This window comes from Falco rusticolus, chromosome 8 (genome assembly GCF_015220075.1).
Source record: "Falco rusticolus isolate bFalRus1 chromosome 8, bFalRus1.pri, whole genome shotgun sequence".
Taxonomy (NCBI): domain Eukaryota; kingdom Metazoa; phylum Chordata; class Aves; order Falconiformes; family Falconidae; genus Falco; species Falco rusticolus.
In genome coordinates this window covers 13,587,810-13,611,545 of record NC_051194.1, presented here as the reverse complement: position 1 = coordinate 13,611,545, position 23,736 = coordinate 13,587,810, and the positions used below count along the sequence as shown (strand labels likewise).

Genomic DNA, 23,736 nt, shown 5'->3' with positions numbered 1-23,736 from the left:
ACCATAGATTTTTATTTTATTTATTCTAATTAAGCTGGCAGACGGCCTCCTATGTATATGATTTCATCCAAAACGCAAGCAAGCAAGCAAAACTTGGAAGGAAAGTTAAGTTTAATTTGCCATTCACTTGGCATTGGCATTTAATATCAGGCCCTTTCCCCCACTTTGTCCTAGCGAGTGTTCTGCAGATATTGATCTATTTTATAATTGTGGTTCTGATACCAGAATTTTTTTTGTGTGTTTGGGTGCTTTTTTTTTTTTTTTTTTTGTATGGGTGATCTCCACCTATATGTACGGTGACGCTGCAGGGAGAGTTTGGCTTGTGCTCAAGGATGTGCAGAAACCAAGCACACAGCTTAAAGCTCAGCGGTGCATCCTTTGAGAGCGCTGCTCCTCATCATCCTGCTCCTGGGCTTCTGGTATTTACTTGTGACCACAGGAATATGGGTGCTTTGTTTTTTCTGGGGTTGAGGATAACTCTCTCCTTTATGTTCACATGCATTTATATCGATGGTGCTTCTTAGTGCAGCATTTACTGTTGTTAATGGCCAGTCAGTTCCAGCACAGTTAAGTCTAGCCTGTGTGGTCCTCCAGAAAGACCTGTTTTCTTCAGCCCTTTCATTTTTGTTTTTGTAGGTATCTTTACTGACAATTTTTAAACAGCAGTGCATTGTCATGAGTTTGTAGATCTAGATGGGTTTTGGTTTCCTTGATGAAGAAAAAGTGTGCTATTTCTTCCCCTTTGTCTCAGCAACACTTTTTGTTTTAATGACTCTTAGTACTTTGCAAAGCAAGAATCAGACTCAGTCAGTGTTTCTGTACGAGTGCTTGGTACAGGGGAGCTAGTGAAGTATTTCTCAGCCATTTCGCCACTGTACACACAAGTTGGATGTAATTACAGACCTTGTACCCAGGAAAACATTGTGTTTGTGGTCTTCCCACTCATCTAACAGCTCCATGAGATGTCTGGGTCAAAGTGGCTGCTAAAAGCCACTTGGGCCACTTTAGCTCTTCAGTGTTCCCACTTCTATCTTGTGACTAAAAGACATGGTAAAACTCTTACTGAGCGAGACCAGTATGTTCAACTCAGTGCCTCCCAAAGACAGGTGTTATGTATTCCATTTCTTCTTTGCCTTTCATTCTCAGCTTTGGACAAATAGTTACCTTATACAATAGAAGTAATAAATATTTCCTAATAAATACTACAGCATATATGTACTTGTAACATAAACTGACTGCAGCAGTAATTTGAATATTATACAAAGTTGGGAGCACCACAGATATCACAATGGATTAATAAACACGTTGACAAGGTGGCTGTTAGACACCTGTGGCACTGATGTGCTCTTGAGCCATGACAACCTCCTGGAGGCCAAGGATGCTACAGAGGAGGGGAGGAATCCAATTTTCATGTTTATGGTAACAGGGCTCACTGTGCTTTCAACTTCTTGCTTCAACACAGAAACAATGTGTTCCCTGCAAGTAATGATTTTCTGATTCATGAATCCCACAGACACATACAGGGAAACACTTTTCAAAGGAAGGACAAGGTTAGACAATAGGAATATAAATGTAGGTACTGACACTTGCAGTGCAAATAAGCCTTGGGTTGTAAGGGTGTGCTAGGAATGTCACTGTACGAGGAAGAAAGCAGTTTAAATAAGGAACACACAAACACAGGTGTGGAATACTGTAGGCTCATGTGAAAATACTGTCAAATTGCTTGGGGTTTTTGTTTGGGTTTCTGTGGTAGTTTGGAACAGAATTTGAGTCATAATTCCTTCAAGAATGAAGCTGTGCAGTTGTGTCGGAAAAATACAGTGATTATGAAGTACTAATAATAGCACTTTCCGTTGCTGCACTGTGTAATATACATTGTTGTATTATTCATGTGTTTTTCCCTCAGTTTTTTTGAAGAAGGGTATTTATTTCAAAGGCACGAGAGAGGTGCAGTCCACATGGGGCTCTCAGCATCAAGATGTAGCGCTTTAACTTTTTTATTTGAGGCTGATTCCCTTTTATGTGTGTTAAAATATTGTACTGGATTCTTTTTAATGAACATTTACATGCAGATATCCTGCTTTTCCAGCCCAAGAGGCAACCTTATGTAAAACATATTTGCATATTGACACAGTTACGATACTAGAGCTAGAGGAAAACAGAAAAAAAGTCAACAGAGTGTGTTAAAATCTACTTGCAGGGAAAAGTTCCTTTAAGAGTTGTCATTATCTTGTCTCAGTCACATCTACCTTAAAAATAGGCATAGGCTCGAACAATGACTGGAGTTGCTATTCAGAAGAAAAATGAATTTCTGAAAAGTTACAGACCATTTTCCTAGCTTGAAAACCTCTGAAATGTGAGATGTGGTGATGAAGTTGTCTTGGTATGGTCCCTGGGAATGTCAGTGCAAACAGAGGGTAATAGAGGACACCAAGTAAACCAGGATATTGCCTACGTAGCTGGATTTAACATGGGTTTGTGGTACGTAACAGCCAGAACTTTAAACTGGACTAGACTAAGTGAATTCTTCCAGGGAGGAAAATGTGAAAGGAGGTTGTTTCTGCCTCAGATTTCACAGAAGGTAGCTGCTTAACAGCATGTCTGGGGCTCTTCAGGGTTACAGTCTTGTGTGCCAATTAAATGCAGAGAGCCAAAGTAGATTTCTTTCTCCTTCTGTGGCCTTGTCCCATCTCCTAAAACACTTCCACGTCCTGCTACCTTGTGCATACCTATCCATAGCCATTAGCATCTCGTTAACCCACCAAGTAACTTTTCTTTGTATACCATTTCTACAACCTGGAGGGTTCAGTGTCAAAAGAATTTATTCTCGCCTCTTTCAGCATCCTAGGAAAGTAGCTGGGATACTGCCAATAAACCTGTGCTGTCTTTTCTGATATAGGTGTTACAACAGAATTTCCTACAGAAAAGTCCTCTGAGCCTTGAGGCACACAGCTCCCACTGAAATATTTTGAGAAGGCAGCAATGTGATTTCTGATCCCAACCAGGCTGTGTGAAGGGCATCTAGGAGCATTACAGGTCTATTGCAATTTTTAGGAAATATTGATGTAGTTCTAACAATATAATGAACATTCCTATAAACTTAATTCACATGGTACTGTATAAACAGTTTTGCACAGCAGAGGTGCATGTAGTTATCTTTGAAAAAGCTTTTAGAAGACAGAGGACTTATCCAGCTAGGAAATGATCTTTATATATGGGTGACTTTAGAAAGAGTAATCATTATAACTTAGTCATTACTAAAAGAAAATTAATGTTTACAGGCTCAGATAAGTGTCCAAAACCAACCTTAATTCTACATATGTAAAAACATGTGTTGTTTTTAATGTTCTAATGGTGTTAGCTGTTATCAATTACAGGTTTTAGCATATTGTTGTTGGACAGTCGATGAGAGCAATGTTCCTATTCTTTCATAACCAGATCTTTATCCAAAAGTAGAAGTGTTTTAGGTACTATGGTGTCCTGAACACTACAAGTGAAGACAGAATAATATTCCAGAACATTGCCTCACGCTGCGTTGCAAGCTAACATATCTTAATGAATAAATATTTTTCTAAATTGAACAAATGGCACAGGCACCAGGCAGCAGGGTTTTCTTCTACAAATTACATTTTTCTCCTTGTGGCCTTGGATTTTTAATACAGCTATGGAATAATTAAGCAGAGTGGAGTATTAATGCAGTTTTATAAATAATGTTAAGGTTGCCAGATGTTGTTCATTTTTCCTCTTTTTTTTGTAATGTACATCAGCATTCAAAATGTAGGCTGATAGTGGGTAGTGGGGAACTTAGATATGTAAGACCAAATGTTGCAAGGTATTAAAAATTGAGCTTATGTAGATGATGCTTTACTGATTCATTTGTTTGGATATACCCCTCACTTCTATTTCTAATTATGAAAAGACCAACTCTTAAATCAGATAAAAAGGCAAAAATCCAACGTATACAGTCTTCCAATGAAGTCTTCCCTTAAGTAAGAAAATTGGGAGATTTATTTACCTGTTAGAAAACAATATTCAGTGTCTGATCCCCTTCATCATTTCCAGACCATATATAATTGTATTGGACACCAATTTTCCTCTGCATGAAAGTTTAGGGATCAGCTCAAAACACGAGGAAGAGTACCAGTTACAGTGATGAAATCAATGGTAGGGTGCAAATCTAAGTATTTCTTTTCCCCAGATGATCTTTATCCTTAATAAAGGGTGGGAGGAGAAAATAATTTGTCATTTACACCCGCACAGTGTGGATGTACATTTTACTATAAAATTTCTGTTCCTAGAAATATGGCTTACTCAAGAGTAGAAGACAGTTGCTAATAATTGTTTTCAAACATCAGAAACAGTCTTCAGTTTTATGCAAAAAGTTGGGGTTTAAGGCATTTCCATCAGAAAAACCTACCTTTTTGGAATAGTGTTGAGAAATTCAGTATATATTTGCATGAAAGTACAAAAAAGTTCTTCCCTCTGCACCCAAGCTGGATCTTCAATATTATGCAAAGATAATAGTACTTTCAAATTGAATCATTGCTTATATATATGCCTCATTTAAAAACCACGGAATAGCTCTTATATTTGATTCTTTTGTTGACAAGACTACTCATGCAAAATTTACTCTATTTTTATCTATTTTGCAAGTATATCCTTATTAATACGATATTTCCTCAAATCTGCGAGTTAGGTACTGCCAAATTAATTTCCTAGAATCATTTGGGTTAGAAAAGACCTTTGGGGTCATCAAGGCCAACCGTTAACCCTGGAGTTCCAAGCCCATCACTAAACCATGTTGCCAAGCACCACATGTATGTGGTTTTAAAACACTTCCAGGGATGGTGATTCCACCACCTCCCTGGGCAGTCTGTTCCAGTGCTTGACCACCCTTTCAGTGAAGAAATGTTTCCTAATATCCCGTCTAAACCTCCCCTGGTGCAACTTGAGGCCGTTTCCTCTTGTCCTGTCACTTGTTACCTGGAGAAGAGACCGACCCCCGCCTGCCTACAGCCCCTGTCAGGCAGCTGTGGGGAGCGATAAGGTCCCCCCGGAGCCTTCTCCAGACTAAACCCCCCCAGTTCCCCCCGCCGCCCCTCCCAGCACTTGTGCCCCAGCCCCTTCCCCAGCCCCTGGACACGTGCAGGTACAGGCAGGCACGAGAGACTTTGCTGAGTGAAGACTAAGCAGAGGCTGGAAAAGGCTGATTAGGTATAAAATATTGGCAGGTCTTCAAAATTTGTTTGGGTGAGGAAATGTACTGTCAACAGAATAAGAAGGCCAGGACGATCATGTAGGACTTGAATGATGTTGTTTACTGCCTCAGGTATTTGTGGCTTCCTTCCACTCATTCAGAACAGCTCTGACTTCTCATGGGTGATGTTGCCCTTACTATGTTCAATCATATTATCTATTTTTTATGGGCTGCTTGCGCAAAAAAACATACTACAGACATTTTAAAAGTTCTATAAAGTTGATAGTATTTCTTTTAATACTATACATGTTTAACTATTCAGTCCCTTAGGAAATAAGTTAACAGAACGCTGCACAAATCCACTTGGAAGTATCACAGTCAAACAGAGCTCTTGCTCCCCTGTTCATTTCTGGATTTTATTTAATGATCCAATTGATATTTAAGAGATACATGATTCATTGACTGAATTTTGTTCAGGTGAAAATTTTTAGCCCTGTGTATGAAATATGTGCACTTGATTATCATCCTTTCTGCACTGGAGGTTTTGGGGTACGGTAGAAGGTTCAAGCTGGCCCTAAGTGGTCTTGGCATTCTGAATTAGTCCATCAGTGTGTACCACGGTTTGGCTTCCTGGGAGATGGGCTTCGTTTTTTGTCAAGGTTAAAACTTGTGAGCTGAATGAAACAAACATTTTTCTATAAGCAATTTTTGATGCCAAAACAGGGTGTTGAAGGTATTTATTATTTTTATTTAACTTTGACTTGATTTCATTGACTTAAGCATGGAAGAAAATAGTTATGAATGATGAAGTAATGTTTTCTTAGGTCTTGAAACATAGTAAATACTTTATATTTTCACTTTGTAGATTACTCTGATAAAAAAAAAAGTCCATTGCCTGCTTATATGTGATTGCACTTGTCTTTTCAAAATGGTTATTTTCATTTTGTGATTTAATGGTGTTGAAATAGATCACTTAAGAATTGATGTATTCGTTTTTATCATATTTAAATCAGTTGCAGTTCACATTTAAATAGCAATTTGTTATTTCTGCCTAAATGTTGCTTTCCTCAGCAACGACTGATATCATCCTCAAAGTTATATATTGCAATTTCCTATTGCATCTTTGAACATCTACTCTTATAAAAAGGGACAGTAGATTTCTTGGTCCTTCTGTATAGCTGATAATCAAATTGAGACTCAAGAAAATATACCATTATCCTGGGCTTCTTAATATTCATCTTCCTGGTATTCTACCATAGTCTACTTTTAATTGCAAATTAAACTAAGATATTTCCCCCACCCCCTAAAAAGTCTCTTACATATAAGACAGATTTGTCATGTGTAATCTAGTTACTTATGTGTTCAAAACCTCCTTTTTATGTGATATGTTTAATGGGGAGTCATTAAACTTTACTGCAGAATTCTAATGTATTCTAATCTGCTTTATTAAATTTACAGATTGAGGATTATTTTTTTCTTTATAGTTTTACTATGAAAGTGAGAAATAAGTATGTTTAGCACTATCTTTATGTTGTCAGTAGTCACTTCCCATGTTTTCTTAACATAATATTTCCTCAATGTCACCCATGCTTCACTAAAATCCCCTTCAAGGATGATCCAGATTTAATCAATGCACAAGACTGACATGTCGTTGCTAGCCTTACCCTCAGAAGAAGTCCCCTGTAAGTGGGTTAGATAATATAAACTGTGGCAGAGCTATGGGGTAGGATGTTTCTAGGTGCTGTATGAAATGTGCATGGTTATCTAACATTACTTGTTTGCCTACAGAAATCAGAAAAGGAATTTCAGTAGTGATGGAAATCTGTGAACTTTACATATTTAAATAAGTAACACTGGACCAGATGTATTATACGTTATCGTGTTCTTGGGTATGCTTAATACATAAACCTGTCATTTGGTCTGCACGAACACCAAGCCCAAATGAGTGATGGGGAGCAGGACTAAAAGATGAAGAGCGTTCTTGCACATGATTTGAGAATTCCCACAGAGCTGGGAAAGTTCTGAACCCCAAGCTACAAAGAAAGTGCCAGTGGGTCGCACTGCAGAGACTAGCACTGGACGGTGCGGTGCCCATTTGTTGCTGGAGACTCAGAAAGCATATACTCAGTTCTGACAGTATGGCACCCGCTTTGGGCTAATTAGGCATCGTTAGCTTCATATCACCAGGCACCACTGTGCTGTGTATGCTCATTTCTGTTATGTGAAGGACACTTAGACTTGCAGGATCCTCCACGGTGTTGAATCCGATAACTTTTTAGATCATTCATAGTGTTGGGAGTAACTGAGCTTATGGAAGCAGAAAGATTGCAAGAAATTGCCAAGTTCTAGGAGCTAGAAGGCTTTTGAATATTATTGCACTGGTACAGTTCTGTCTGTTTCTGATCTCTCTTTCTTTTCCTGGAGGTATAGTAACATTGGAAGTTTACTTGTGAAAGCATTTTGCAGCAAGTGCTCTAAAGTACAAATGATTTTGGTTGAAATTGTTAGAAAAAAAAGGGCAATGCCAGGACCCTTTTTCTGTAAGTTACTACGCTTACCGTAAGCAAGACTCAGCCTGAAGTGCCTACATGAAAATTAAACTTGGTTCTGCTAATGCCAGGAAGAGCCCGGGATTCGTTCTGTAATATCACTTGTCCATCAAAACACCTTCTTTTAATAGCTGCATACTGTCCTACAGTAATTACAGAGTCACATTTCCTTCTTCCCTTTTTTCTTCTCCCCAGCCCACTCTCTCCAATAAGGAACTGTTTGTACAACTTCAAGATGGTTGTTTTTTGAGAATGTTACCAATATAATCTAAAAGTCAAGTGAGTTTCACTTTAGTCAGAAAATAGTACATCTTCTTTTGTATCCTAATCCTCAGACCCATAGGGGGAAAAGTCCTTGAAGTGAAATGTAAAAAGAATTTTAATGTTTTATGCAGAAAGACAGAATTTGGAGGGGGAGGGGGGTGAGAAAGAGGAGAGAGAAACAAGTACAATGTGCTTTTTCCAGTTTCTCTGATGTCAAATGTGTTCAGCAGTACACAAACTCTGACTTTCCTTCTCCTCTCCGTATCACTCCATTGATTTCAGTGTATGGTGAAGATGCCTGCAAATACAAAGAAACACTACTAACTTATACTTTCTGGCTATGTTTTTGAATGAATAAGTGGATGGTGAAGAATGAAGTGATGCAGTGAACCGAGTTTGAGTGTTCTGAAGGGGTTTGGAATTTCAAAATAAGCTTTGCATGTTACTTACGATTTTGTAGTCATTTTGCTGTGTGCTCTGTGCAAAAGCAAAACTGCTGAATAAATTCCTGGAAAAGAAGAAGGTGGTAGTTCTATGTTTAAGAATAAATAAAATGCATAGATATTGCTACTAAAGATGTTCCATGGTCTGTTATATAAACAGGATTAGCCATTTATTTAATATTTCTGTATAGTACTCATCTCATGCTGCAGGGCCTGTAGGTGTCAAGTTCCTCAATATAGTCTGATAGTCTATGACCTGCATTTAAACAAAGTAATATGTTTTAAGACTGTCAACTAAGCATACTTTGTATATGCTTAAGCCAAACATTGTCTGGTATAGATATCATCCATCAGTTCTCTCCATTTTGTTTTGGGAAGCTACTGTACTGTGAATAGCTAGGCAAAGAAAATCCAATTGATAGCAACAGAGATGTGAGAGATTAAGTAGCTTGGTACTCACTCCCTACTTATGAGACCATAGATTTTTGTATATTGTAAAGTAATTTTGTGATGTTTTTTTCCAAAATGCCATGTGTACAATGCAACTGTGTTATTTTCCAGAATGTATATGCTATTCTTCTTGTGAATGGTTGCTTCATAATAGTATTGAATTCCAGAACCGGCCGCAAGGTGAGTTTTCATGTGTTTTGTATTGGTGAGCAAAAGACAGGTACCTCAGGTGACCAGAAAGACTGCATGATGCCAGCTTTTCTGAGCTTCCACACCTGCTGAGCAAAAGTGTTGAAGTGTCTAAATTGTGCTCCATCATACTTCCATGCTGACAACGTCCAGAATCGCTGATAGAAGATGTAACTAGAGGAACACCTTTTTTTGGATAAGCTTGAGTGGACAGGGATAGGATTAAGACAGCTCCCAACCGGATCCTCACTGTTAGCACTGGAGTGGTACTCCCTCGCTCAGGTGTAACGCTGGATGTATGCACGCGCTGCTCAGTGCTGTTCCAGCCACATGGCCAGTTTGCTGATGGTTCAGAGCAGAGTGAGGTGAGTGAATGGCCTCAGGATCCTCTCTGATTTAGCCACATTTTCACTGTTCTGCATGTTTGTCATTTATTTTTTTCCCCACAAAACAACAAACACCTTATCTTTAGTGTCCAGGTGCTACCATAGTAGTAGTAATATAGACAACTAGAATTCCTACACGGTGTGCACACTGAAGAAGTGTATGTGTATCTATGTATCAATCTAAAATATAGCCCAACTGCTGTGTACAAACAAAAGTGTTGTGAGGAAGTGAATCCTACTGATAAATCCTGAGTTCTTTAGAAATGTTGGCTTCTTTTTTCCATTGTGCGGTGTTTCTGATAACTGTCTTGTGTCTAAACACTCTCATGCTCAGACAGTAATGCTACAACTTTCATTTTAGGTTGTTTGCATTTAAAGAGTTTTCAAATTTTGACTTTTTTTAAACAGACTGGAAAAAAAATAGGCATTTTTAGTTGGTTCTGTGAAAAGGGGGTTATTTTATGTTCTTCTAGCTGTTTGTTTTTCTTCTACACTGCTTCATCATTTGTAGTTCCTTGAAGTACAGGCGATGATAAACTCCCTGTCCATGCTAATGTCCATGCTAGTGGAGAATGCTTTCCTTCTCTCCAGATTGGTGCCATATTACCAGGACAATGTATTGATTTGGTTGACTGCCAACGTGTGATGCATGACAGAAATGAGAAATTGAACTTTCTGAATGTGAAGTAAATGGTGCTGCTGATGATATATAAATGATTTGGGAAAAAGCAATCAATCAGATTCTCTGTACTGGTAGTAGTGCTACGTACAATTCAATATATACTAAAACTACAGTTCTTTTACAGTCTAAATCAAATAGTTCTGTGCTAAACAGGTTCTCGCAAAAACGACTTGCACGATTTTTCGTTTTAGTATGCTTAACTTTCTACATTACTGATGTGTGATCTGATAATTTAGCAACATTGAGTTGATGTTCATTAACTCTGCCTTTTTCTTGTCAAGTGTCACAGGTTATTCTTTCTAGACTGATTATTACTATTTTAATTTGGTTGGTCTTTAAATAAGTTTAACTTGTAAGTAGAGTTGTTTTCAGTCCCAGATACCTGTAGATGGAGTTTATTATAGACACTGGTAGTTGGACTTTGGTATCTGTAAAACATCCACTAGAGACAGAAGTAGGTCTGTTGTCTCTTCTGGCAGATGCTTTGCAGGTATTAGACTTATATCCAGTTATCTTTGGGTACTTCAGCAACACAAAACAGGACTCGTGCTGGTGACTATAATCTTTTCTCTCCTCTGTGTTATGAAATGAATGGGATAATTCATCCATCTTGGAAAGAGAGAGAAGTATTTTAATGAAAGCTTGAAGAGACTTCCTGAAATTCTTCTCATCAATACTTGCTAACAAATCTTGTCATTCGGTGCCCAAACCTCAGCTTAGCACTTCCCCCGTGTAAGTACCTTAAGCAGCAGGGAGCTCCATGCGGTCTCCCAGAAGCAGCCCCACCACTGCACATTTTGGAATCTTCAGTTTGAGCTTTGGGGTTGGATTTTTGAAGGAGTTCAGCTCTCCTCCAGAAGTAGTTGTCGATACTTGCTTATTATTAAGGCTGTGAGAATACACAGAGAAGCTGAACCACATCTTCCTGGTCGAGGGCAGCGCTGAAGCAGTTGGCAGTCTGCTGGAACATAAACCCCGGAGTTCTCCTGTGTGAACCCTGCTATGATTAGGTGGCTGATGGCCAAACTGCGTATGGGCAGTTGGGCAGAAAAGTTCTAACAGATGTTCTAAAAAATAAACTAAAATAAAGAGCCATTTGGGCTTTTTATAAACACATTTTCTCTTACGTAAAAAAGTGGGATTTTTTTCTTGCTATAGCCTATGTTAGCATTTGTTTTGTCAACAACAACAACAAAAGATTGGTTTATTAGTTATGAAGTTTAACAGTTAAATTAACTCAAAATTAAATAAATTAGCTAGATTAATCCTACTGACTTCAGTAAATGGTATTAGAATCTGGAATTTGCTGCTGGAGAGCAGGGAATATCTGAGAGAGAGTATCAGCAAAACTCAGCAACATTGCAAAGTAAGAGTGAACCCTTAGAACAAGGTGTGTAATATTCTTTCTAATCTCTCTCAGGATGTCCTTTTATATTTTTCATAACATAAACTTGCTTTTACATCTCAAGATCAGCCAATTTATTAATTTTTCTTCATTTTTATTTTATGTTAGATTTAATTTTATTTTTCTCTTTGAAAGCCTAGAGTGAGACTTGACAAATGTAAACCAATGACAGACAAACGTAAGTAAGCTGTCTGCCTTTTTTCTGAAGATAGACTTGTGACCGGAAAAGTAAAAGATGTCTTGACAACCTGATGGATTTCAGGTCTGCAGAATCTGCACGTATTCCTCATACCATGTAACGCTTAGAAAAAATGACCGAAGAACTTACTGCACCAAATGAAGGAATTGTGCTTCACACAAGTACTGGAACAAATGTCTTCCCTTCAAATGCCTTCCTGAAGTGGGCCTGTCTTGCCACAACGCAATCAATAACGACCTCTATCCATGTGCCATTGATCTTCCTGGAAAAATACCTTCTAAAGCAAGTGAAGCAGATCTAGCGGTACTTAAAATCTAGTGTCCTGCAGAGAGCAGAAACAGCGTGCCCACAGGCAGTGCCTCAGTGCTGGCAGTGATTTCCCCTCCTGACAAACGACTGCTGCTTCTCCGCTGGGAGGAGGAGCACCCACAGCTGTAATGGTCCCGTGGACATCACAGCAAGGGCGGAGAGCCTTCTTGCCATGCGGTATTTGGGAACATGACAACGGCTATGGGTATTAGTAAGTAACAATTTGCAAAACCAAAGGCGGTTTGCTGGAACAGAGCTTTTACAGGTACCCACTGGAGAGCCACAGGGGGCCAGGCAGGATGGGACTTTCACACCCACAACCGCGGCAAGAGGAGGAGGAGAGTTACCAAGGTGTCACATTAACAGCGTCAAAGCCAGAACTTGATGTAAACTTTTACCACAAGTAGTAATGAGCGTGAAAAAGCTAAAGTAAACATTACAATATATTGTCAAAGGTTTACAGGTTGTTTTCCACAAGACTGTTTAGTTCAGAAACCAATGTAATCTCAGTTACATGGCTAAGTACCAGTACTCCTCATTTCTTAAAATGTTCAATGCTTAGAAGTGCCTCAGTGTTTCAGGTCATTTTAGAAGAAACGAAACTTTTAAAGTATTGTGCTCTTCCATTGTGTACCTTTTGCTATCTTTATACTGTGGAGGAAGTAGAACAAGGTTAATTGAAGAAATGAGAGATAGGGAGGGAGGTGCTCATATAATTAGGCAGTCTCTCTCAGAAAATCATAATTAAGCACCAAAATACATTATTTCCTCATGAGAACAAAACAATTCCAATCTCCTAGGTAAGTCTGTAATTTGACTATTGAAATAATTTAACTGATACTATAGAACAATTCAAAATTGGTTCTAACAGCAGTCTTGGCTGAACTGCGGATGCCTTGCTTAGCTATTGGAAATCATTGTGCTAAAGCTATTCTTATCTCTAGATACAGCATCTCTTGGTCAACATGCAACAATTATGTGCCGTAAATTTCTTCTGAGACAAGTCTATGTGGAATGCTATAGGTCTTCCTATGCAAAGATGCAGTAAGCGAAAAACAAAGTTAAATCACATGTTGATCTTCATGAGACAACTAAAATGCTGATGGGTTCTGATAATGAAAAAGGCAGATTTGAACATACTCTGTTGTATCACAAAGTATGTAAGAAGCATGAGTATGGTTGTGGAGTCACGGTTAATGCTTTTTTGGTTACAGAGGATCAGCTTTCTACTGACAGACAGCAGTAATCTTGGCTCTGTTTCAGAGCTCTCATGTTTTAGACTCTGAACAAGTAACATACAATAAATTGAAAGATTATGGTATCTATGAGGATTTTTTTTGGTGGCACTGTCCAAACAGAAGAGGGAAGCTAAATATTATGGGAAGCTATTAGTCCAATTTATGTTCAGTTATTCCTTTGATGATTCTCCTCTTGGTGAAACAAGAGAAAGTATGAGGGGAAACAAATCAGTGACCACTGATGCAAGCTATTTGTTGATGCGGATTTAAACTGTTTCTTAAGGAGTTCTGGATAAGTCAAAAGCATGTAACATTCCACTTTGTAGAGCTTTTTCTCCCTTGACTGTTGAAGCTTCTTTAGAAAATACAAACCTCTTCTTTTCTTTGGTTGGTGTTATCAGCTAGAGCTAGTGAACCTTTGGGTAAATGAAAAGATTAAGGAAGAACTTATTTCACAAAAAAATAAAAAAATCTATTCTCTCATCAGTTTTGCTGTCAGTGTCAGCAACTTTCAAAGCAAAGCAGGTTCCATCTTGAGTTCTTGATATTGAGGAGCAGTTTGAAATCTGTCCTGTATGAATGAGATTGCTCTGATTCCTGAAATTAGTTTTCCATTTTCTGCCCTCAAACTAGTTTAGATTTGCTGCTAGACCCGTGAAAAACAGAATGATTCATGTATAAAAAAAACCTGTAATTGTTATCAATATGCTATAAGAATGTAACATACTTTAAGACCTGCTGTATGTTGGGTTAGATTTTTATGGTTGTTTCAGTGTTTTTACAGATTATTGTGTTCATCTCTTAAAACTCAGTTACTTCATCTACTGCTGTACACCTGGATTATACTTTGATTATAAAAAATTAGTGATGCATGGAAGCAGTTTTATATTTTCTAGGTTATCACAAAATGCATAACCTCAATTATTCCTTGAAATTAAGCACTATTTGAGCACTCTAATGTTCAGTATAGAATTTTATCCTTTGTCTGTGGGTGAGAACTTAAAATTAAGGTCATATATCTACCATTTTATTATGTCAGTTTCCCAAAATGTCATAGTCGCTATTCTGTCTCCAAGTTGTTCTTTTTATTTACAATTTTCAACAACAAAAACCTTTAAAAGGCTATGAACCTTCATGGATATCTTATTCCCTGGTTCTGTAGTAGATTTATTTCTGTGGTCTACTGATCAGTTCTACACACCAGCGCTGGAGTATGTGAGGTAGCTCAGCTGCCGTTTGGCCAACGCAGATTCACATTTCATACATTTATTTTATGGCTGTGTGAACACATGCCATCTTCTGGGTTTTTTTTATGTGGGTGGTGGGATTTTTTTTTTTTTTTGCTTGGTTGGTTTTTTGTGGGTGTGTTTTTGCCATGCAGAGTGATGGCTGTTGCATCTGCTATAGCTGCTTCTTACGAGGGCCTCACCGACTGTGGCTGCCTTTTGTGGCATTCAGGCCACTTTCAGAAAAAGAATGATGCTGGGAATACGAGAAGAACCTAAATGGGTTTGAACTAGAGTTTGTTCTTTTCTCACATTTATAAACTACGTGGCGCCCAGAGCAAATGTCGTGAGATAACTGTACGCTGAACTTCTCTGTTACCCGTATTGGTCTCACTGTCCTCTTTCGTATGCCGATCATGGTGCACGAGACAGAAAAGCATCTCTTCCAGGCATCTCCTGGTGACTTGGTCTTATTTCTGGTACCACTGCTGATGTTTCAGCCCAGGGGATGCAATTACAGCAAACCTAGACTGTTTTATCCAGCCTTGGGACCAGAAGTAACCTTACGCTGGATGTATAGTTACTATCTGTGTATGGGATGTGTGTAGTCTTACTTTGCTTTTAAAGTTTTGGTTTACTAATATATTGATATAATATATCTTTAAAAACCCAAAGATTAAAATGCTCCTAGGATTGCCATTGGAAATCATATTTAGAATGACTTGTGTCTCTCTGTCTCTATACATCTATTATGTTATTAATGGATTAGTTTTAGAAATATATTTGAAGTTATTTTCTGAGTTAATTCGCTGGACTGTTCTCCATGATGTCAGAAGAGATGTATATCTTAACTGTTTAATCCTGTTTTTATAGATGGCTATACAACAGATGACATTGAATTTTACTGGCGTGGGGGTGATAATGCAGTCACAGGAGTGACAAAGATTGAACTGCCACAGTTCTCCATTGTAGACTACAAGCTTATCACCAAGAATGTTGTTTTCTCTACAGGTTTGTGGAGGGGGATCTAAGAGGGGAATTCACTGGGAAGACTTTTACAAATGGATTAATTCTCAATGTGCAGTTCAGGATCTGAGCAAAAATTTTAGAACTGGGAATAAATCAGAGCAGCAAGTTCTTATTACAGCTTTCATAGTGTATAAGGCATCACTCATTAACATATGAAGAGGATACAGTAGTCTGTCACGTTACGGCTCAGTCAAGCTGTATTTTCTGTTCTCCTATGAAAACTGACTAAGCCAGTTATATGCCTTAGCGCCCTAAACCCAACAAGAAGTAACCCAGCCTCTAGGAGATTTAGGAACCTTTTTCTCACTGTTTCTAGATGTTCCTTGTGCCAACCTGTGGTTGTATTAATCTACTTATTTTGTCATAGCTGTAAAACCTTTCAAATCCTTGTTCCACAGGACTTTGTAGTTTAGCCTATGCTAACAAGCGTATGACTTTCTGAAGGCTGAAAAGATGCTTTGTGAGAAGGAGTAGAAAATAAGATTGGATTTCATGAAATAAATTTTAAAAAATAAGAAACAGCTAGAATATTTCAATGACACTTTGAATCACTCGAGAGACAAAAAATGAGTTGGGATATTACTGTGTGATGTTTTCTACCTACCTGAGAAAGCTACTGGGTGTGTTAAAAAAAGAAAATCTTAAAAACTCACTTTCTAGGTATGGATAGAAATCATCTTTGGAGTACAGAAGGATTGCACATCCCAAATTCTTCAAAACCAAGCAGAAATAGGACTTGAATAGGCATCTCTAGACACCCATTTCAACAAGTGTTTCATATGCCAAAATATTTCTGGTGTCAAATGGCAAAGGGCAAGTGTTGCATTGCTTGGAGAGAAGTTAGAGCAAGAGTTACACTGGAGCAGGCATGCCCCACTGTGTCACAGAAGAAGCATTTCTATGCTTTGATGCTCTGGAATGTACTTTGGCTGGTGATTGTTGAATATTTTGATTAGCAGAAGATATGCACCTAGAGCATCCTTGTACCCTTTAGAATAAAAGATTACTTAGTCTCAATTCTTGCTAGAAATTCTGCAGCTGATTATCCTGGATCTTACAGCTCTGTGTGTACTCTATGTTGCATGAAACAATAAAACCAAAATGACAGAAAATTGTTTTCAGGCTTTATACAAGTAAATTATGGCCATACCAAATATTCTCTTTTAGGTGCCTACCCAAGGCTGTCTCTCAGCTTTAAACTTAAGAGAAACATTGGTTACTTCATTCTGCAGACCTACATGCCTTCTATTCTGATCACTATCCTGTCCTGGGTTTCCTTCTGGATTAATTATGACGCTTCAGCTGCAAGAGTTGCTTTAGGTAGGCATTTTTACGCATCTCATGCAGTGTGCATTAGCTGAATGCTTTTTCTTGCTTCTGGCTTAGTGGATAGTGCCTGATCTGAAAAATAAATCTGTTAGATCTTTTTATGTCTGGCTTGTTAAGCTTTTTATTATTTGAATCAGCACTTAAATCATCACAATTTAAATAAAAATTAAAGTGATTTCATGTCTGAATTAGCTAACTGTATAATCATTGTAACTAGAATTAGCCTAATTGTCTCAACATTTTCTGTTGTTGTTTTACTGCTGGTTGTTTTCTCTGAAGAGAATGCATTTCGTTTGCTTTTGCCCATGGCAGTCCAGAATGCACATTCAGCTCTGGGCTATAGATTATAAATTACTTGTCCTTTCACGTATGAATTAAATAAAGTTTTACTAGGGCTGAATAGCTAACTTCTCCTTAAGTTGAGGGCGTTTTTCCTTACTGTTACGTTACAGTCTAAAAGCAAGACCGTTTCCCTGATTAATCTGTAAAGTACTCTTATGTCTCATCACTAATCCCATGGGTGTTTGTTTATACTGTGTCCCTCGTCAGAGGATCCAAGTGCGTTATAAAAATAAATACGAGTATCTATTGCCAAATTTTGTATAAATCAGACTGATTCCTGCCAGTACAGGTCTTGTATAGCTAAAGTAAGTGCATCACCATGAAAGATGCAATTGAGAATTTGACATTTGAATTTTATAGAATACTGTCTTGGGTTTTACCAGGCCTTTCTGTGTAGCATTTTCTCCTAAGAACTCAAGACTACAGATATTTTGAAAATGCTGGAGGAAAGCAAGATAACAGTGACTCTAGGCTGGTAATTTATAACTGAGACTTGTTAGAGAAGGTTACAGTTTATCTGGTTAAAAACATACTCATAGAATGCAACTACTGTTTGTTTGGTCGAATGCAATTTCTTACAGGTATAATTTTCTTTTCTATACAAAAAAAATAAAGATAAGGAATATGGGCAGAGGTTGGAGGTGGGCTTTTTTCCACCAGGAAGAAAACCCAACCCATCAACTTAGAATTTGTCAGTTCTAGCGTTTGAATATTATGAGCTATTATGCTATAAAATTAAAATTAATTCAGTCAATGAACTTGTCAATTCTTTTTTCCAGGAATCACAACTGTGCTCACAATGACAACAATTAACACCCATCTTCGAGAGACTCTTCCCAAAATTCCATACGTGAAAGCCATTGACATGTACCTTATGGGTTGTTTTGTCTTCGTGTTCATGGCTCTGCTGGAGTATGCATTGGTCAACTACATCTTCTTTGGCAGGGGACCGCAGCGCCAAAAGAAGGCGGCAGAAAAAGCTGCCAGTGCCAACAACGAGAAGTTGCGAATGGATGTCAATAAGGTACATTGAAATGGAGATATATTTTTAGCATTGCCCCAGGAAGGCAGACTTTAAGTTCTGCCAGGCAGAGCTTTAGAATGTGATTTCTTGTAGAAAATGAGTGGAGTGGGATTATGATGACCTTGTCTTAGCTCTGCAGAGCAGTGTGTTTAACCCCCTCAGCAATGAATGCTGCCCTCTAGCCTGGAAAACTGAATGATGATTTTCTAAAGCATGCACTCAGTTAAGCTCTACTGTGAGATGTTTTCTGTCAGGATGTAGAGTTAAATATGTCTAACCTGTTTCCAAAGGAACAAATCCAAAATGATGGCTATAGCTGATATTCTAGTAAGAGCTGTATGGAACATTGGCAATGAAACCTAAATTTAACCTACTTTCATAAATCTTTCAGATGACCTGGATAAGAAACATTTGCCACAGAAGTGTTTAAAGCTTGAAACGTTTGCATATTTTCAACATATAATGGCCCAGGATACTGTTGACTAAATGTGAAACTGCTCAGAAATAAAGCATCAACTTGCTGTGCACTTAATTTTGAATCTAAAAATGGTCCCCTGGGGTTGGAGGATTGAGGCAGCAAATATATTTGCCAAGATACACACTTTTAGAAAAAAATATCCATTATGCTTAATGAAAATGGAGCACTTAATGTAAAGCACTTGTCATTTTTCACTTTGACCATTTTGAATGAGTTTCACACAGTGGCAAATCTGGGCTGAATGCTAAAATGTAGTCAGTGTGAAATGTATAAACTTTCACACACACAGAGAATTGGAAGTTAAATAAAGTTAATTTTATTTTTTTTTTCATTAGAAGCTCTTTGAATTTGTAATTCAGCATGATAATCCATGGGGAAAAAAATCAAAATGAGAATTAAAGGAAAAAGTCTAAATCAGAATGAAAATAAAGAACCCCAAGTGATTATTTGTGAAGTGGAAACATAAGTTTCATACAGCTCTAGTGGTGGAATTTCTCATGTTTGTTCAGAACTTCTACACTAGGATACTGTGTCTGCAGACAAAAGAACGTTTTGTTCTATTTTGGCTGGAACAACAAAAATTCATCGCATGTTGATAGCATAAAACAGTTTTACAGGTTATATACTCTTTCAAGATTCAGTATTATATTGTCATGGCTTAGATATCTCACCCATTCATTAATTATGGGGGTTTTTTTCTTTTTAATTTGAGAGATACATGTTTTAATGAAAGAATGCAAATGCATAATGATGAGATTAATTTTGATGTTATGGTACCATAGATCATTTTTTACCATCGTAAAGTTTCATGGAGACACTGTAAAATCTTTTTCTTCTATTGGTGATATTTCAGCAATGTAAAAGATCTGCAAGCTTTTATTTAATTTGTCAAGTTCATTTTTTAAAAATAATTAACCTTTAAACAATCAAAGCTATTAACGAAGAAACTCTGTAGGTAATTTTATGAGACTAGGTCTGTGTTTACCTGAAGTCTTTACTCTAACATCAGTGGAAATTTAAGATCCATAGGTGTCAGTGTCACCTCCAGCTGAGGTATATTTTTGTATACTGCTTCACTTGTGATTTTTTTCTGTATACTTATTCTTACAATAGATCTTTCCGATATTTAACAGATTAGCCAAAGTCTAGCGGCAAATTGCTAATCATGAGCTAGAATTTGAAAGCACTAACTAGTGTACTAATCCAATCCACTAAGGAGAGTACGTTAATTCCAATAACCGTTGCACAAAGTATACTGGGAACAACTTTACATTATTTGTAGGGTTTTTTTATACTGAGCCTTTTGCTTAATATAGGAGGCCAGCATGGTTCATAGTCTACAGCAGCTCTGCTCTGGTATCCGGTTATGCTCTGATGTGATAACGTGGTTTGCAATCCCTTAAGAAATAGATGGAGAATCAAGCAGCAGAGGGTCAGTAAAGAGTAGTCTTCCGAGAGCCTTGTCCTACTGTGTGTAGGCTGCTCTGGGCAGGAGGAAGGGAGCTGACATCTGTTCTTGCTCTGACCAACAGCAAGAGAACAGATTCATATTTAATGGACCTGAATATTTTATCTATGAAAGGGGGGGGAATATTATGTATTTATTTTCATTTACAAGAACCAGAAATGTTTCAGTTCAGATGCAGGTTTCCATGAAAACCCAAGTATTTTAGAAATGGGACCAAACAAACACTCCATCTCTAATCAGGATCCAGCATTGAAGGACTAAATTTCCAGAGTATGAGTGTTTTGCGATATTACTAGATTCCTTTTGTATTACTGCATGGAATATGATGAATTTATCAGAATCGGATATTATGTCAGAAAGATTAATGCTATGAGTAATAAACCTCATGAAACGTGAGGATGAAAACTTTTATAAAGCTATGTTGCTGCATTTGGCATAGACATTGTAAAAAAGGTGGATAGTTACGCTGCACTACAAATCTTTGTTTACACATTATAGACCAGATATGCAGATATAGATCTGTAATAAATTCCTTCAGATTCCAACACCATTCTTTCACAATAGCCTCTGACAACTTTTCGAGCAACAAAAGGTGGTGAGAAGTACTGATGAAGTCCTTCCATCCACAAGTATTTGCAAAATCAAAGTAGAAGTTAACACATGATCCCTTTAGGCTGCTGAATTCTTTTGTATGGAGAGGTTCCAGGGCAGGTACAGGCACTAATAGTCTCTGTATTTTTGCTCAGAGTTATTCAGAAGGTACTAGAAAGCCTAAAAAACAGTAGGGAAGCACAGTAGAAGCTGTTCTTCCATGTCTGTGGTATCTGCTGAATCCAATGTGATCCCTTGGGGATTCGGTGACTCAGGAGGCGAATGTCCTGTTTTTTCTATCTGAACGAACACTGTCAGGCTGGCTGCAGAGCTTCCCCTGGGCTATGCCACGTGAAACTGTGGCAAATCTTTCTTTAAATTTCATCTTGGGTTCATGTCATATGTCCGCTGTGGTGCTTTTGGTATTGGTTTGGATTTTTAGAATCATAGAATAATTTGGGTTGGAAGGGACTTTTAAAGGTCATCTACTCTACACCCCCTGCAATGAGCGGGAATGTCTTCAACTCGACCAGGTCACTCAGAGCCCCATCTGACCTGACTCTGGATGTTTCCAGGGGTGGGGCATCTACCACTTGTCTGAGCAACCTGTGCCATTGTTTCACCACTCTCATTGTAAAAAATTTCTTCCTTATGTCTAGTCTGAATTATCACACAAGATTGTAACTTCATATATTCCCTCATTTCCAGAGACTGATGGCTCTGTTTGGGGCAAGGGAAAGAAAGAGAAGGGATTTGCCCTATATCTTGATTTGCTATTTGAATCCTGAAACCTGAGTAATAAAATCAGAGAAATTTAAAGGACAAAACTCCAGGAAGATTCAGACTCAATTACTAGTAGATACGTGATCACAGACTTGTTAGGCCATGTTGGACATGCTTAATTTTCTTTGCAGTGATTTGAGGTTAAAATGGCTGTGTGTTTGATAGTTCCGCTCTTGAAGCTTCTCAAGCTGCACTCAGCAGTTTATTCCTTTATTCTAACTCGTCATCTTTTGCCTTAGTCAAAGCTAATTGTTCTCTCTGTAAACATTTATATCATTGCTTACAGGTGAAGCCCTGGCTTTCCTCTTACTCTAGAATTCCTTCATTAATTGGCGATAGCATTCACATCATTTCCTCACCTCGTTTTGCAAGCCTATCTTCTTATCTTACATTATTTCTTCAAATGCCTTTATTATCTTTACAGTCTCGAGTTTTTTCATCTCTTCTGTTCTGAGTGGCATAGTACTGCAAGTGTATATATAAGGAGTGTTGTATTTCTGCTTGAAGACCTACTCCGTGTCCTGAGGTCTGGTGTATATATAGATACCCACATATATATGTATATATATGGGTATATATCTAACCCACTGTTATGCAATTGTATTCTGTGGCCTTTTCTATTTTAAATAGGACTGTTGGCAGTCATCACCATCCTTTTGATTCTTTGTAGGCACACTGTGCTATCTTTTCCTTAGGCTCTGGGCACTAATCTAATGTATTGTCTGTGCTTCTTCTAGATAAGTAACAGATATGTTAAAAAACAGTGCCAAATTCTAAGCTCTGGCTTCACGATACCATTCAGCTGACTGTCTTCCTATGGGTAATTGTACATATATCTGGGACATACCATCTCTTCAGTTTTTAAGACCATCTCTTCAGTTTTAAGATAATGTGTCAAAAGTTTCGCTGAAATCCATAGCTTTCATCTGTTGATTATGTAATTACATAAAAATGTCTGGAAGGATTTGGTCTAGAAGCCTCTATGAGGTTGGGTTTTTTTCTTCTAATTTTAATTTCGGTTTCTGTTTCCTTTTGGGATAGAAGGGAATGGGAAGAGGGAAACAAGCTACTGTGATGTAACTCTTCAAGTTTTCTTCTTTGTGAAGCCTGGCTTTGCTTTCAAGGAGATGATTACCTAATCAGGATCTCGGTGTAGAGCCTGGTACAACTGCAAATAATTTCTGATGTAGATCCCATTTAATACACTTACTATATTTAATAGCCATTTTAATACACTTAATTTTTGACATCGCAGTCCAAATAATGAGTGAGCTTCTTGGCGCTCTCTCAGTACTGATTTATTCCCCATGAGTTTCTTCCTGAATCCAGTAGCCAAGGTATTTTTGATTATTTTTTTAAATTTTCCTCTTACATGATTAGATCAAATGATTTTACCTTGGATGTTTCGATCATGGAACTGTGGCTTAGATGGGCTTGCTGATGCTGATCACTGTGATGTGTCTGACGCATCTTCTGCTCTTTGTGGTCGTCAGGATTTGCAGTCACATTGCCTCCCAAGCTTTATGTTTTGCTGTTACTAAACTCCCAGCCAACCTGCTGCTTCTGCTGTTGCATGTTTGGAATTCTGTTACTGTTTTTTTCACAGTTGCTTGTCTGAGTCATTTGATTCAGACTACTACATACATGCCTTGACTTCTCTGGAAGTGTAAGTAAGGTGAAAATGCTTTCCAGTATAAATGATATCTGTGTTTTTGTTGCTCTGGATAAATCAGAACCCCCCTGTTACAGCTGTGTGGTAATTTAATGGAAACCAATGCTGTCTCTGTAAAGACCAGGGTAAATGTACTGGGCTGAATGAAAGGCTGATCCTTCTTCCTCTGTAAAGAACCACTCCCTGCGTCTTGCTGTCTGTACATTTGACAAGGGGTGATCATAATGGAAAAGCAGCTGTATGCCATCCTCTTCCAAAGCAACACACACTGGAAGTGTGTCAGGGAGCAGAGACAATAGCTTGCTGTGAGTATTGATATCAGTTGCTACATCAAGGCTTTTGTTAAAAGAAGGGCTACAGATCCATCTGCTGATGGAGCACCTTGTCAGTCTTAGACATCACTAATGTTTCTTTACCTGGACATTAGCTAGAAACACGAAATGATACTTGCGTTTTTTCGGAACAGATATCAAAACAGAGGCA

At 38.0% G+C, this 23,736-nt stretch overlaps 1 protein-coding gene across 2 annotated transcripts in view; it reads left to right on the top strand.

Annotated features, from left to right (window-relative positions):
- The window catches only part of GABRB2 (gamma-aminobutyric acid type A receptor subunit beta2), a 171,174-nt gene that overhangs the window by 128,985 nt on the left and 18,453 nt on the right, over window positions 1-23,736 (top strand). For both annotated transcript variants that reach the window (XM_037398490.1, XM_037398489.1), the window contains exons 8-10: window positions 15,411-15,548; window positions 16,734-16,886; window positions 18,017-18,261. In XM_037398490.1, coding sequence (XP_037254387.1) covers window positions 15,411-15,548; window positions 16,734-16,886; window positions 18,017-18,261 — 536 coding nt within the window. The remainder of the gene's footprint in view (window positions 1-15,410; window positions 15,549-16,733; window positions 16,887-18,016; window positions 18,262-23,736) is intronic.